This window comes from Terrapene carolina, unplaced genomic scaffold (assembly GCF_002925995.2).
Source record: "Terrapene carolina triunguis isolate 2854851 unplaced genomic scaffold, T_m_triunguis-2.0 Scaffold89, whole genome shotgun sequence".
Taxonomy (NCBI): Eukaryota; Metazoa; Chordata; order Testudines; family Emydidae; genus Terrapene; species Terrapene triunguis.
The window spans coordinates 29,313,946-29,329,765 of record NW_020664440.1 but is presented as its reverse complement, the minus strand read 5'-3'; the positions used below and the strand labels follow the sequence as shown (position 1 = coordinate 29,329,765).

At 46.1% G+C, this 15,820-nt stretch overlaps 2 protein-coding genes across 3 annotated transcripts in view; one reads left to right on the top strand and one right to left on the bottom strand.

The window, feature by feature from the left end:
- MACROD1 (mono-ADP ribosylhydrolase 1) overlaps positions 1-15,820 on the bottom strand; it is a 194,753-nt gene that overhangs the window by 146,738 nt on the left and 32,195 nt on the right. The gene's annotated exons all lie outside the window — the stretch shown is intronic.
- Positions 2,186-4,171, top strand: FLRT1 (fibronectin leucine rich transmembrane protein 1). Its single transcript, XM_026650330.1, has one exon. It carries the CDS (start codon positions 2,186-2,188, stop codon positions 4,169-4,171), a length of 1,986 nt encoding a protein of 661 aa, XP_026506115.1.

The window sequence follows — 15,820 nt, the reverse complement described above, 5'->3', positions numbered from 1 at the left end:
TCTAATCTAGGCACACCCCTCCCATTGCTTTACCACCATGCAATCCTCTGTCCCCATCTACTCCACTGCATCCCTCTCCCAGCTACGCAGGGATCCAGGCAAATAAAACCTACCCATAAAACCAAGCGATTTACTGCACTTAATTTGATAGGCTACATAAACCATGAAATATAAACAACAGGACATAAAAGAGCAGCCAAAGGAGGTGGCCTTGCAACAAAGTGCCCTGTGGCCCGGACGCTCTCTCCTCTGCAAAGATCTGTTGCCAAGCAGTTGTGAAACTCAGAGGCTGGGTGCTAACGCAGCAGGAAGAATGCTAAGGCAGGAAGATGAGTGTCTGCAATAGAGACAGGAAGCAGGAGCACTCTGGTCCGTGACTCCATAAACTCCACCATTATCCATCACGCCACAGTGCAAGATACAATCTCAACTCTATTACAATCCTGAGCCAACGTAGGTATTGTGCAAAGTGGTAACTACCTAGGATCCACACACACATACAAGGTGACATGCAGCTGTTGTTACACAGCCTCAGAAATTCAGCCATCTCTGCTTAACTCTAGTTCAACCAGGAATTATTCCAGGGTCGTCCTGTGGCCTTTCAACCCGGAGGTGGTGGTGCGGGGGGGTGTACGTACATACGTACACAGTGCCTAGCACAATGGGGGCCCAATCTTGGCTGCTCCGTAAACACTCTTATAATACACATGGTTAAAATTATAGCGGTTAGAGCAGCAGGGCTGGGCGTCAGGACACCATGGTTCTAGTCCCAGCTCTGGAAGGAGAGTGGGGTCTACTGGTTGCAGCAGGATGTGCTGAATCCCTGGGTTCTAGTGTGGTCTAGTGGTTAAAGCAGGGGGATGAGAGTCCAGACACCTGGATTCTATTCCTCTCTCTCCCAGTATCACAGTGCCTAGGAGCCGCAGTCATGGACCAGGGCCCTATTGTGCTAGGCACCCTGTGTATATGCCTCCACACTAATGGCTATGCCGGTATCACTACATCAGTAAAAAGTCATCCCACAATCCACATAATTGTACTGAGACAAACACTGTGTACACAGCAGATCTTAGACTGCAAGACTTTTGGGGCAGGGGATGTCTCTCACTGTGTGTCTGTGCAGCGCCCAGCACAATGGGACCCCGATCTCAGTGGGCTCTGTGCAGTGCCAACACTATCAATTTGATCGACGGATCTATAACTATGTGCTACCGTAACACCACTAATAATGTGTAAATCTCAGATCCCCTGAAAGACACAAATCTGCAGTGCATTAGTTTCTCTCTGACACCCTTTACCGAGAGGAACGATGGGACGAGTGGGTGGCTGAGCGACAAGGAGAGACAAATGCATGCAGGTAGCGGGAATGTGCGCACGTCTCTGTTATCTGCTTCTAATGTATGCAGTGTTGTGGCTATATCTCTGAGGCAGCTGGAAGCTGGCGTGTCAGCGTTGCCATTAGAAAGCTCTTATTAACATGGATTTATACGTCTTCTGCAGCAGATTTTGCAGCCTGACAGATGCCAGGGGAAGATTTAGTGCTGGAAGCAAAGTGAGGTGGGGGGGTGCATTAGTGGTGTTGGATTTTGTAATTGACATGGGGATCTGCTTTTTGGGTTGTAAAAGGAAAAAAAAACAAACCCAGATTTCATCTGGACCATGGACCATGGAGAAGTTTTGTTGGGATTTTTAGCTTTGTGATTTTATTTTTAAATAATCAAAAATAGATGTACCTATCAGCTGACTGAGACTTTGTTGTGAGGTGGTGTGATCTATTGGTCAAGGCACTGGACTAGGACTCCAGATACTTGGATTCTGTTCCTGGCTCTGCCACTGACTTGCTGGGTGACCTTGGGCAAGTCACTGCCTCTCTCTTTCCTTCACGACTCTTTGTCTGTGAGTCTAAGGTCTTCAGGGACTGCCTTTTGCTGTGTGTCTGTGAAGAGCCAGCATAACGGGGCCCTGATCTTGGTGGGAGTCTATGCAGTGCCTGACCTGATAGATCAATTGATCGATTGATAGACAGAACACGCAATGCTCAGCCCCCATTCCCATGTTGCAGGCCTACCCCATCTCTAATCCCCCATGTAGCTCCACCTCCATAATTCAGGCTCCTCCCATTTCTCTCCCCTCTACAGGTCCCAAAGGTGTAACCCAGGGTCCACTCCCCACCACCCCCGGCGTAATGACAACAGCATCCACGGTGACCTCCACGGTGATGACCACAGCGTCAGCCATGGACCTGCGTGACTGGCTCCTGCTGTGCTATGGCCTGGTGGCCTTCCTGAGTGAGGTGATGGCCAGTGGCGCCTCCTGCCCCTCGGTGTGCCGCTGTGACAACGGCTTCATCTACTGCAACGACCGGGGCCTGACTTCCATCCCAGCCGACATCCCTGATGATGCCACCACCCTGTACCTACAGAACAACCAGATCAACAATGCCGGCATCCCCTCCAACCTCAAGTCCAAATTCAACGTCCAGGTGATCTATCTCTATGAGAACGACCTGGACGAGTTCCCCGTCAACCTGCCACGCTCGCTGCGGGAGCTGCACCTCCAGGACAACAACGTGCGCACCATTGCTCGCGACTCCCTGGCCCGCATCCCCCTGCTGGAGAAGCTCCACCTGGACGACAACTCCGTCTCCACTGTCAGCATTGAGGACGACGCCTTTGCCGACAGCACCCGCCTCAAGCTGCTCTTCCTGTCCCGCAACCACCTCAGCAGCATCCCGTCTGGCCTGCCTCGCACCTTGGAGGAGCTGCGGCTGGATGACAACCGCATCTCCACCATCCCGCTGCATGCCTTCAAAGGGCTGAACAGCCTGCGGCGGCTGGTGCTGGATGGGAACCTGTTGGCCAACCAGCGCATTGCCGACGACACCTTCAGTCGGCTTCAGAACCTCAGCGAGCTGTCCCTGGTCCGCAACTCTCTGGCTGCCCCTCCACTCAATCTGCCCAGCTCCCACCTGCAGAAGCTGTACCTCCAGGATAACGCCATCAGCCACATCCCCTACAACACCCTCTCCAAAATGAAGGAGCTCGAGAGGCTGGACTTGTCCAATAACAACCTCACCACTCTGCCCAAGGGCCTGTTTGATGACCTGGAGAGCCTGACCCAGCTGCTGCTCAGGAACAACCCTTGGTTCTGTGGTTGCAACCTCATGTGGCTGAGGGACTGGGTCAAGGCCCGGGCCTCAGTGGTCAACGTGAGGGGGCTGATGTGTCAAGGGCCGGATAAAGTGAGAGGCATGGCCATCAAGGACATCACCAACGAGATGGATGAGTGCTTTGAGGCAGGTGCACAGGGCAACGCAGTGGCGGCCAAGACTACCACCAGCCACGCAGCCGTCACCACACCTCAGGGCTCCCTCTTCACCCTCAAGGCCAAGCGACCTGGGATCCGCCTGCCAGACTCCAATATTGACTACCCCATGGCCACAGGGACCGGCACTAAGGCCTTGGTTCTCAATGTCAAGCCACTGACAGCCGACAGCATCCAGATTAGCTGGAAGGCCATGCTGCCTGCAGCTTCCTTCCGGCTCAGCTGGCTGCGTCTGGGTCACAGCCCAGCGGTAGGCTCCATCACCGAGACCCTGGTGCAAGGGGACAAGACTGAGTACTTGCTAACGGCCCTGGAGCCCAAGTCCACTTACATCATCTGCATGGTCACCATGGAGACAGGCAGCACCTATGTGGCAGATGAAACGCCGGTGTGCGCCAAAGCAGAGACAGCTGACACCTACAGCCCCACCACAACCCTCAACCGGGAGCAGAACGTCGACCCAATGGCTGGGCTGCCTCTGGCAGGGATCATTGGCGGGGCGGTGGCCTTAGTCTTCCTCTTCTTGGTCTTGGCAGCCATTTGCTGGTATGTCCACCGGACGGGCGAGCTGCTGACGCGGGAGAGGGCCTACAGCAGGGGCAGCCGGAAGAAAGACGACTACGTCGAATCGGGTACCAAGAAGGACAACTCCATCCTGGAGATCCGAGGTCCTGGGCTGCAGATGCTTCCCATCAACCCACACCGAGCCAAGGAGGAATACGTAATCCACACGATATTCCCATCCAACGGCACCAGCTTATACAAAAGCACCCATACCATCGGTTACGGCACAACCCGTGGATATAGAGAAGGCGGCATCCCAGACATAGATTACACCTATACATGATGGAGAACCATCGCTCCCTCTCAACCCTCACACCGCCCTATGCCGCTGCCACCTGGTGGCTTACAATTTGAGGAGAAACTATTTTCCCTAACAGAAATGGCTTGAGTGGCAGGCGTTGGGGAGAAGGGAGGGAAAAACTGTTTTGTAGAAAAACAAGCAGTGGTTAAAAATTAAAAAAAAAAAAAAGACATAATTTATATTTAATATTCCAGATTTCAAACAAACAACACATGCTCATGGATTGTCATGGATCGAGGCGAAAAAGCTACCTGTTCATATCTTTCCTCTCCTGTAAATCTATTTTCTTTTTCAGGAGTTAGGTTATAAAAGAAAAAAAAATTCAACACACAACTGTCATTCCTGACTGCTGACAGTTGATGGTTCAGCCATCCCTGCTTCAGATAGGAGAGGAGGAGGATTTTTCGCTCATTTTAATGGGATCTACTTCCAACCCTTTCCTGTTTTTATTCCCATAACTGGTTTCTTGGTTTTACTTTTTACGCCGCCTTCATCGACTGTTTCGTTAAAGAGCGAACGGATTTGGATTTTCCCCTTCTCCCAAAGCTGGGGGGGAAATGGGAAAATATTCCATGTTGCAGCATAGTTCATGGGCACGGACAATTGAATTGGACCCCTTGGTTAACTCCAGACATTTCAACTAGAAACATTATCTAATTCAATTCATAGCTTTGTCCATAGCAAAAAATATATATATATATATATATATATGCACACACACATATATATATATATACACACACACGCACACACACAAACTTCCTCATCATCATTTTCTTCCAGACAGCTCGGGTGATGGCTTCCAGGGGAAAAGATGCGGGATGCTGATGTCCAAATATATCTCAGGTTCTATTGGGTCACATATATTTGGGGGAAGAAGTGGATTTTGATTCAGATTCCAGCACAATAGGCTTTGGTGGAAGATTCTGCCTTTTGGGCCAGGTGTTGGGAGGCAGGAATGCACAGGGGGCCCATGGTGCTAGGAAAAACCCAGTCTGGGTCACCGCTGGTTTGGGAGAATCCTGCCGAGATGGTTAGAATTGCTTGAATCAAAGCCACAATGTTACTTTCTTTTTAAGAGGAGGACCAGGCAGGTTTGCTCAGGAAGTCACAAAGATATATAAGCAGCCCCAATTAACCCTCATCTATCTTCCTTGGAAAACCCAGCCTTGACTTTTAACTCTCTTCTCCTTTTATTAACATTCAAAGGTTTTAAAATTACACCCAGGTCTGAAATCAGGACAGGAGCTATTGGGTGCAATTCCATGGGTTTGGGCCTGAATGTTTTAGGAAATGTGTGTGACACCCAGCCTTGTGCAGAGAGAGGTCAAGTGCAAGGACACAGTACTACACTCCAGCAGAGCTGGGGATAGAATCCAGGCATCCTAATTCTCAATGTCCCCCGCTCTAACCACTAGACTCCACTCCCTCAGGTGCATAGGCCTAGCCCTGGGCTGGGACACAGTTATAAGGAATCCGCTGCAGTGCCACTGTGCTCCTGTGAAGCTGTATCTCAAAGCAGGGTTTGTGGAAGGTGCATGGCGATGCCCTGGTGCTAACTACGGCACGTGGGCCTTTGTCACTAGCAGCCGAAGCGCCAGATCTCAGAGGCTCGTAAGGTCATCACAGACTGGACACGGGATCTGAAGTCGCTGAAAGAGGCCCAGGGGAATCAGTGAAGGGGCTGTACCAGCCTAGGCATGAAAATTCACTTGCCTCTGCCACACACACACAGTACATGCACACAGAGAAAACACACATACAGAGCCACTCTCTCTCTCTCTCACACTCACACACACACACACACACACACACACACACACACACACACACACACAGAGAGAGAGAGAGAGAGAGAGAGGTGTGTCTGTCTCTCTTCCATAGAATCATAGCAATGTAGGGCTGGAAGGGACATTGCAAGGTCAGCTAGTCCATCCCCCAGTGCTGAGGCAGGACCATCTAAGACAGGTGTTTGTCCAACCCGTTCTGAAAAATCTCCAATGATGGGGATTCCACAACCTCCCTTGGAAGCCTGTTCCAGTGCTTAACTACTCTTCTTCTTAGAAAGTTTTTCCTAATATCTAATCCAAATCTCCCTTGCAGCAGATTAAGCCCATGATTTCTTGTCCTACCTTCAGTGGACATGGAGAACAATTGATCCCCGTCCTCTTTATAACAGCCCTTTACATATTGGAAGACTATTATCAGGTCCCCCCTCAGACTTGTTTCTCAAGACTAAACATGCCCAGTTTTTTTTCTTCATAGGTCAGGTTTACTAAATCTTTTATCACTTTTGTAGCTCTCCTCTGGACTCTATCCAGTTTGTCCACATCTTCCTAAAGTTTGGCGCCCAGAACTGGACACAGATCTCCAGCTGAGGTCTCACCAGTGCTAAGGAGAGTGCAACACTTACCTCCAATGTCTTACCTATGACACAACGATATTAACCTTTTCTGCAACTGCATCACATAGTGGATTCATATTCAGTTTGTGATCCCCTATAATTTCCAGGTCCTTTTTGACAGAACTACCACCTAGACGGTTCTGCCCCATTTTGTAGTTGTGCATTTCATTTTTCCCTCCTAAATGTAGTACTTTGCACTTGTCTTTTGTGAATTTCATCTGAGTGGTTTAGACCAGTTCTCCAATTTGTCAAAGTCATAAAGGGTTTTCAACCCCTCCCAGCTTGGTGTCATCCAAAAATTTCATAAGCATATTCTCCACTCTGTTATCCAAGTCATTAATGAACATATTGAATAGTACCAGATCCAGGACAGACCCTGCAGGACCCCACTAGATAAACCCTCCCAGTTTGATGGCGTACCGTTGAATTACTTTTTGAATTCAGTTCTTCAGCAAGTTGTGCACCCACCTTAAAGTAATTTCATCTAGACCACATTTCCCTAGTTTTCTTATGAGAGTGTCCTGTGGGACCGTATCAAAAGCCTAATATTAAGATCTATGTCTACCACTTTCCCCCATCCACTAGGCCAGTAATCCAGTGAAAGAAGGAAATTAGGTTGGTTTGGCATGATATGTTCTTGACAAATCCATGTTGCCTGTTACTTAGTACCCTATTATCCTCTAGGGGCTTACAAATTGGTTGTTTAATAATCTGTTATTATTTCATACATACACACACACACACAAAGTTGCAAATCCTTGATTCTGGAGAATAGGAATAAATACAATTATTTGGCTGATTGGAAAGCCGGCAATAAATATCCCATTAGCAATATCTGTAAAAGGCGCTGCCTCCTTGCTGATGGCTCTCCCAGTGGCTTTCATCCTTTAATAGCTAAAACAAGCGCACATAAAACACTTTTACCTGCTTATGACAAAACAACAAATGCTAAAACTAAACAAATTCTAGACCTGATAACCCCCAAGGATACAGAATAAAACTCCCCTGTCTTTCAGTTCCGGGGGGGGGGGGGAGAATAATTCCAAGTAAGGGAAGTGGCTAAAAGATTTGATTCTGCATTGTCCTGTGTCTTGTTTTGTCACTATCCCAGTGCAAAGTGATCTGCTGTTCTGATTTAGGTGGCATTTCACACCCATTTTGCATAGGCATAAAGGACGACAGTTGGCCGCAGGGCAATGTGTCCTGCATTTAGACCCAATTCACCAAAGCACTCGAGCACATGCTAGACAAGCCCCAATGGGTGCATTTTCATTAGGAAAAAAGGTGTGTTAGCTAACATGAGTTAATATCCTAGTGAAGACAAAGCAGTCTGTAGTTTTAACACACATTAGTAGGTTAAAGTAAAAACTAGTGGAGAGCCCTGACCAAGATCAAGGCCACATCCTGTGCAATACATAGATACATAATGAAAGACAGCTCCTGCCCCAAAGAGCTTACATCTAAATAGACAAAGAGTGGGAGGGGAAACAGAGGCAGAGAGAGGGGAAGTGATTTGCCCAAGGTCACATAGCAGGTCAGTGGAAGAGGTGGGAATAGAACCAGGCGTCCTGAATCCTAATCCTTTACGACATCCATTAGAACACATTGCCTTCCTAGAAACAAGCCACTTTGGGTCACATATCGAAAATGGTTTAGTTAAACTGGAGCAAACTGTGTGAACACACTTATATCAGTTTGAAACTGGTTTATATTGGTTTGACTTGTGCTTGTACAGCATTGTGTATATGGGAAGGTTGCACCATTATAGCCTAAGAGTGGATATTCTTACTTCAATCTGAACCTGGTTTATATCAATCCTGTATATGGCGTTGGCGAGAATGATACTGGAGTACTGTGTCCAGTTCAGAAGGCCATATTTTAAAAGGGATATTAAAAAATTGGAGAGGGTGCAGAGAAGACCCACAAAAATGGTCCAAGGACTGAAAAAAATGCCTGCCAGTGAGAGACTTCATAAGCTCAAACTGTTTAGCTTCTCAAAAAGATCAAGAGGTGACTTGATTACTAGTAAGCAGATACATTCATGGGGAGAAAATCGCAGGTCCTAAAGGGCTCTTTAATCTAGCAAAGGAGGGCAGAACAAGACCCAGTGGCTGGAAGTTAAAGTCAGACACATTCCAATTAGAAATAAGACACCAATCTTTCACAGTGCAAGTGATTAACCACTGGAACAAACTCCCAGGGGATGGGGTGAATTCTCCATCTCTTGGTGTCTCCAAATTCAGACTGACTGGCTTGCTGGAAGATGCTTTAGCCAAACGGCAAGTTACTGGGCTCAGTACAGAGGGAACTGGGTGAAATGTTATGGCCTGTGTTATGCAGGAGGTCAGACTAGATGATCTAATTGCCCCTTCTGGCATCAAACCAATGGAGTACAGTCCACACACAGTCGCAATCATTTAACTATATCGGTTTAACCTTAACATCTTTAGCTAAATCGGTACAACTTCTGTGGAGAGCCAAGCTCTACATTTATCAACACAATCTAAATCAATATGAGCCCAGTTTAAACTGATATAAGGACATCTCCACAGACGTTTGCACTGATTTGTCTGAAGACCAGGTCTTAAATCTTGCTTATAATCAAAATTGTCCTAATCTCATCTCATCTACAACCAGAGTGGCAACAATTATTACTATTTATTATTTGTATTATCGGAGCCCCATTCATGGACCAGGACCCCAGTGTGCCAGGAGCTGTACAAACACAGAAAAAGACACAAGTCCCTGCTTCAAAGAGCTTACAATCTAAGTGTAAAATAAGAAACCCAGATACAGACAGAGCAATAGAGAGTATGGTGATTTTAATCTGAGTTAGTAACAATCCCTAGCATTTATATAACCCTTTTCATCAGTAGATCTCAAAGGACTTTACAAAGAATAAATAGCATTATCCTCATTTTAGAGGTGGGAAACTGAGGTACAGAGGGGGGAAGTGACTTGCCTAAGGTCAAGCAGCAGGCCAGTGGCAGACCAAGGAATAGACGCCTGGTCTCCTGAATCCCAGTGCAGTGGGATTCATAAGACCACACTGTCTGTCCAAATGCAAGCATTCAAAAATCAGGTTTAAAAAAAAAAAAAAAGGTGGGGTTCCTTTTATTTGTCTTCCACATGTCACGTTCTCTATAACCAGGAGAGATGGAGACTTTTTTTAAATAAGAGCTGGCAGTCATGAGAATCCAGGAGTGCAACCTGCATTACAGACAAACCCCCAGATCTGCCCTTGTGCCCAAATCTGCTTTTACACTTCACCCCTTGCAAACTGCAACTGCAATTCCAGCAAAGCTTGGCTCTGATGTTCCTTGGAAAATACAGCTTCCCCAGCTGATTATGCCACTGGTCTGTCCCGATGCAAATGTATGCAGCTAATTAGCCACTTGCCAGAACAACCAAGGGATAGGGTGGAGGGATATTTATTCACAAAGTTCAAAAGAGAGTCATTTTAAAGTGGGAAAAGTCTTATTGCTCTTTCTTTCCATTCACAACCATGGCAAGGTAAAAGACGACAAAAGAAAGGCATACAGCAGTGCTTATATTTATATGATTAACACTGCATGAAAGGATCCAGCCCTCAGTTCCGGCATTCCACCTCCCACGAAGTGTAATTTTATTAAGTGTTTAACTCTACACACAGCACTTAACAAACGGAGCTAATTTGAACTGGCGCTCCAAGAGGACACGTCTAGCACAATGCAAGCCTGGCACTCATTAATTCAGGTGATTCGAGCATGTTTGGCTTATGTCTTTCCCCTCCGCGCACCTGGAGTTTACAGTAACAATTTACAGCTCAGCTTGCAAAGCTGCCATAATTTAAGACAGAGCCATTTAAACGGGTAAAAAAGTGTTTTAAAATGCAAATGGTTTTCCTTTATTTATTTATTTATTTGTTGCCAAAAAATTCAGCTGCTAAACTCATTAGCTGAAACTAAGCCACTTAAAGGTGACACCAAATATGGATTTTTTTTATGTTTGCCAAGGATTGGCTCCTTCTGCCTAGGGTGACCAGATGTCCCAATTTTATAGGGACAGTGTCAATATTCGGGGCTTTGTCTTATATAGGCACTTATTACCGCCCACCCCGGTCTTGATTTTTCACACTTGCTATCTGGTCACCCTGCAGGGGCCCAATCCTGCAAATGCCAAGGGCAAAGCAGGCATGAGACCAACCAGAACATTTCACGCTCGCTTTGCACTAGTATGAACGAACGAAAGTCGAGCCCTGTAGCTTCCACCATCAATATTTGATCCAGGTGGAATCTTGAGCCTAAAGACAAGCACAAAAATTCTCCGAGGAAGCAGTCTCATCCCAGACGGTCTCTGTACCTTACAATCTATCCTCACTACTAGACATCACTCCCCCAACACACACATTGCGCTATCTGTTTAACTCACTTATGCCATTCAGCTTGATAGCTGCCTAGGGCTTTTACTTTGAGTAACAGCAGTCACCGTTCTTTGAATAGCACATAATCGTTTGGCCTGAATTCTCCACTGGCTTCTTAAATTTTCTTCTTGTTCCCTTCCATTTTTGCAGGGCCTGTTTTTTGCAATCCGAGAATCTGGAGCAATTTATCTCATCCCTCCCTCATCCTTGGGAGTTTAGAGAGAGATGGGGTAAAATTTTCAAATGTGCCTAAGTGACTTAGGAGCCAAATAGCTATATTTAAAAGTGACGTAGGCAATATGGAGCCTAAATCTCACTGAAAGACAATAGGATTTAAGCTCCAAAGGTATTTAGCAAACCTGATCAAAAATTTTCCATACAAACCAGTTTTCCGTCAGAAAATGCTGACTGGATTAAATCAGAACTTTTTGCTGGATTTCATCAGCATTTTTGTAGGAAATTATCCAAAATGCTTTGCTTCAAAAAGGGTGAAAGGCTTGGTTTTGATGCTGCATTTTTATATTCTAGTATCAGATTGTATAAAAGTCTAAACAAGACATTTTGACCTTATCAAAACAAAATATTTTTGAATTGTTCACAGAATGGAAATTCCATTTTTTGGCCAGCTCTAGTATTTAAGCACCTAAAGATGCAGATGGGTGCCTACCAGGATTTTTAAATGTGCCTAAATGAGCTAGGTGCCTAAATCCCATTGCCTTTCACTGGGAGTTAGGTGCCTAACCTGCTTAGAAGCTTTTAAAATTCTCACTAGGCATCTACCTGCATCTCTAGGTGCCTAAATACCTTGGTAAATCTGGCCCTAAGTCACTTTTACAAATGGGACTTGGGCTCATAGGTCACTTAGGTGTTTTCTTAATAGAGGTCCCTCCCTAAAGCTTTTCTCCTCCCTTAGAATAAGCTTAGCTACTTTATTCTTTCTGCGGCAGGTATCTGGGCATGATCTATTGATTAGGGTTGGGGGGATGGGACTGGGAATCAAGACTCCTGGGTTCTATTACTAGTTCTGGAAAGTGAGTGAGATTTAGTGGTTAGAGCAAATGGGCTGTGACACAGGACTCCTGGGTTCTACTCCCAGCTCTGTTGTTGACTCACTCCATGACATTGGGCAAGCCACAAACCCTCTGTGTGCCTCAGTTTCCCCCAAGAGTAAAACAGGGATTGTGAGACTAAATTATCTAATGCTTGTAAATTGCTTCTTGCTGGAAAGTGCTACAGAAGTGCAAAGTATCGTTATTTTTAATAAGTTGTGGGAACAGAGTTGTCCCTGCTCTTTGACCTTCAAAGCAAAGACAATCTGGTGGAATGGTGGCCCATTTTCACCTCAGTCATCAAAATGAGATTGAAGGCCAGCACTCTGGATCGATCTCATTTCATCTGTTTGTGACACAGTGTTCCCAAACAGTTTAAAATACATCCCGAACATAGGAATCAAAAGACTAAATCAGACCTGTGGGCCATGTAGCCCAGTATCCTGGCCAGATTCTTCAGAAGTATCCTTGCAGTAGGCAGATGTGGGATAATCTACCCTCTACAATCCCTAATAGAGATCAGTTTAAGCCCTGAAGCATGAGTTTTAATATCCCTTCTAATGCTCATTTTGTTGGCATTAACTATTCTAACTCTGGATATTCTTGTTATCCAAACGTCCAATCCCTCTTTGAATCTTTCAAAGGTTCAAATCATCAGACCTGATGTTTTAAAAACAAGGCTTTAGGGTGAGAGTCACCCTTTGAACTACTTAATTCAAGCAAGCACCACAAGCCCTGTTTTGATGGTCATATTAGACGAGTTAATATAAATATCCTTGTCCCTGATCTGGGTGCCATCAGTTTGACAACAGTGTAACCCCCAGTTTGAAACTGGTGTGAATCCCAGAATTTGACACCAGTGTGACTCTCATCTTGAAATGGTGTGACTCCCAACTTGAAACTGACATAACTCCCAGTTTGACACTGGTGGGACTCGCTGACTGCATTGGGAATTACTCCTGATTTACACTGGTGTAACGCTGATCAGAATCAGGGCCTTTATGCTCGCAATCAGTGATGCAGCTTTTACAAACAATTTCTTTCCTTGTCAAGGAATGTTAATCCCCTTCTCATCCTCAGTTTGATGGACAGAAACTTAGAGTAGAGGAGACATTGATTTTTGTTCCTTAAGATTGTTGTTATGAGATCATCAGATACTGGCTTGGTTCTTTGTTGACTTGACTCTTGTGCTCTCATTTCCACCAGTGCAAAGTGAGAATGTAAATATTACCCATTCTAATTAGGTAGCACTTTGTGTGACATTCAGGGAGACAAGAAATGGGGCTCATTTCATTTTGACTTCAAGGGCAGCTTTACCTAAGTAAGTTCTACAAGCTTTGCTCCTGGCTGTGCTGTAGTCTGGATGGGGGCTGGTATCAAAACCAGTGGCATCAGAACATGGTTGGCAGGGCATCTGGCTTTTTAGCACCGCAGTTACAATTCCAGGGAGGCCTGGATGAATTTTTATACATGACTAGTAAAGAAAGAACAGGATTGTCTTTGAGGCTGGGGAATGCAAGGCAGAAACAAATGTATCTAAAGAGGCCTAGGAGTTCCAGCTCCTATCTGGCCTGTGTTTAAATACACCAGTATCCATTTCAGAATTTACAATACACTGTAGCCTCTGCATAATGCTACTCTTGCAGCTGGGGGCACTATCTAAACAGCACCCTCTCCCCCTACCATTCTAAGCCTTCAAAAGCTTATTTTCACTGGTTGTTGCAAGAAAAGCTATGACAGGACTAGAACTTTTGGAGCTGTAAACTCCAAGCAGTTGGTTAAAGTAACAAAGTGAGAGTGAGGTAAAGAGGGCAGAGTTAAGGTTGGGTGGTGGGAGTGAGGTATACATTAATACACCTCTATCCATCCCCAAACACTCCCCTCTATCTTCTATCCATCCCCACACACACCCTTCTCTATCTATCCAGCCCCCACACACCCTTTTATCCATCTACCTATCTGCATACACATCTTTCTATTGATCTAGCCATTCACTCATCCCTCCCTCTTTCTCCACACACATTTCCTGGGTTTGGGAAGTTTAAATTTGCATGTTCTTAATGTAAGTTTAGCCACTTTGCATATTCTGGAAGGGCACATGACAGCAGCAGGCAACCATAAGTCTGCCTTAACCAAGTTTTGGGGTAGTGAATAGACAGGGAAAGTATTGCATAGAGCGAGGAGCATGGCTAGTATTGTAGCTGTCATCTTCATGGCTGTCAATTGACGTGCAAACCAGTCACCCCAAGAAGCAGCTAGCTTTCCATTCCCCCACATAATCCAGATCAGAATTGGACTGGCACGCAGCCAACGGACATTCAACAGCTCAACACAGCTGCAAAGGAAGTCAACCCCTTACGTAGCATCGTTAAAAGATTCAGGTCAGCTCGTTGCAAACTGGACCTCGCATAGCATCATCAGACAGACTCAGTTCAGTCCCTTGCAAACTGCAAGGGATCCATCGGACCTCAAACAGCACCATCAAACAGAATCAGTTCAGCATTATGTTCAAATTCTGTATCTGCACATCAGCGGGACCACAATCCCCCCACTCGTCCATCCCTTTTCTTCTTCCGTGCATCTGCTGAGCCAGGCGCGGATGGAGGCCAGCCTGGTTATCCCATCTCCTCGCCACCAAAATAAGGGTTCTTTTCCGAGAAACCAAAGTGCACTCATTGCGCGCCCTTTGGCCTCTTTCCTTTAGGTGCCTTGAAATTTTCAACGTCTGAGATGAATGTGTTCCTTTGTCCCCCTTTTTTTTTCATATAAAAACAAAAAACAAAACAAATGGACAAAAAAAAGTACGAGTTTAAAAGAAAAAAATTCTTTCCTTGTCCTTTCTTGAAATAAAATAGAAAGATTTAACTTTTACGGTGGTTTGAGTCATTCTCTCCTCACCTGCTGGGTGGGGCTAGGTGTGCAACTGCAAAATTAAAAGGAAGGCACTGTCGTGTAGAGGAATAAAAATGGATTGGTGCTAGGGTAGGCTTGGAGCGTGAGTTGGAAGAGAGCTACCAAGGGAATTATATGTTGCTTTTTCTCCCCAAAGCACTGCACAGGGGCCCTGAGAACAGATAAGCATTTTCATCCCCAAGGCCAGAGTGATGTTAGTGTATAAATATTAAGGCAGCTCCTAAAACCAACCTCTATCTATCCATCCATCTGTCTCCATATATACTCTTCTATCTATTCATCCATCTCTGTACACATTTTTCTCTATCCTCATATCACCCTTCTATCCACCCATCGCCATAAACACCCCTCTATGTATCGGTGTACACAGCACTCCATCTATCTATCCAACCTTTCATTTATCCATCCCCAGTCATATCTATCTATCTATGGCCACCCCTACCTCTCTGGATGCCAGGCAAAAAAACTCCAGATCCTGTAATAGATCAGGGGACAGGCATTGGCCATGATGTAATGGGCGATGTGAGGGGAAGAGTGTTAGGCCATGATGCAAGCGGGTGATGTGAGGGGAAGGGCGTCAGGCCATGGTGTGAGGGGGATGAGAGGGGAAGGGCATTAGGCCTCATGCCCTTCCCCTCACATCCCCCCTTCACACCATGGCCTAACACCCTTCCCCTCACGTCCCCCCTTCACACCATGGCCTAATGCCCTTCCCCTCACATCCCCCCTTCACACCATGGCCTATTACCCTTCCCCTTGCGTCCCTCCTCACCCCATGGCCTAACGCCCTTCCCCTCACGTCCCCCCTCACACCATGGCCTAACGCCCTTCCCCTCTCATCCCCCTCACACCACGGCCTAACG

Bases quoted from the DNA above. Each gene is read 5' to 3' on its own strand.
- FLRT1 (XM_026650330.1), top strand. From the start codon at position 2,186: ATGACAACAGCATCCACGGTGACCTCCACGGTGATGACCACAGCGTCA.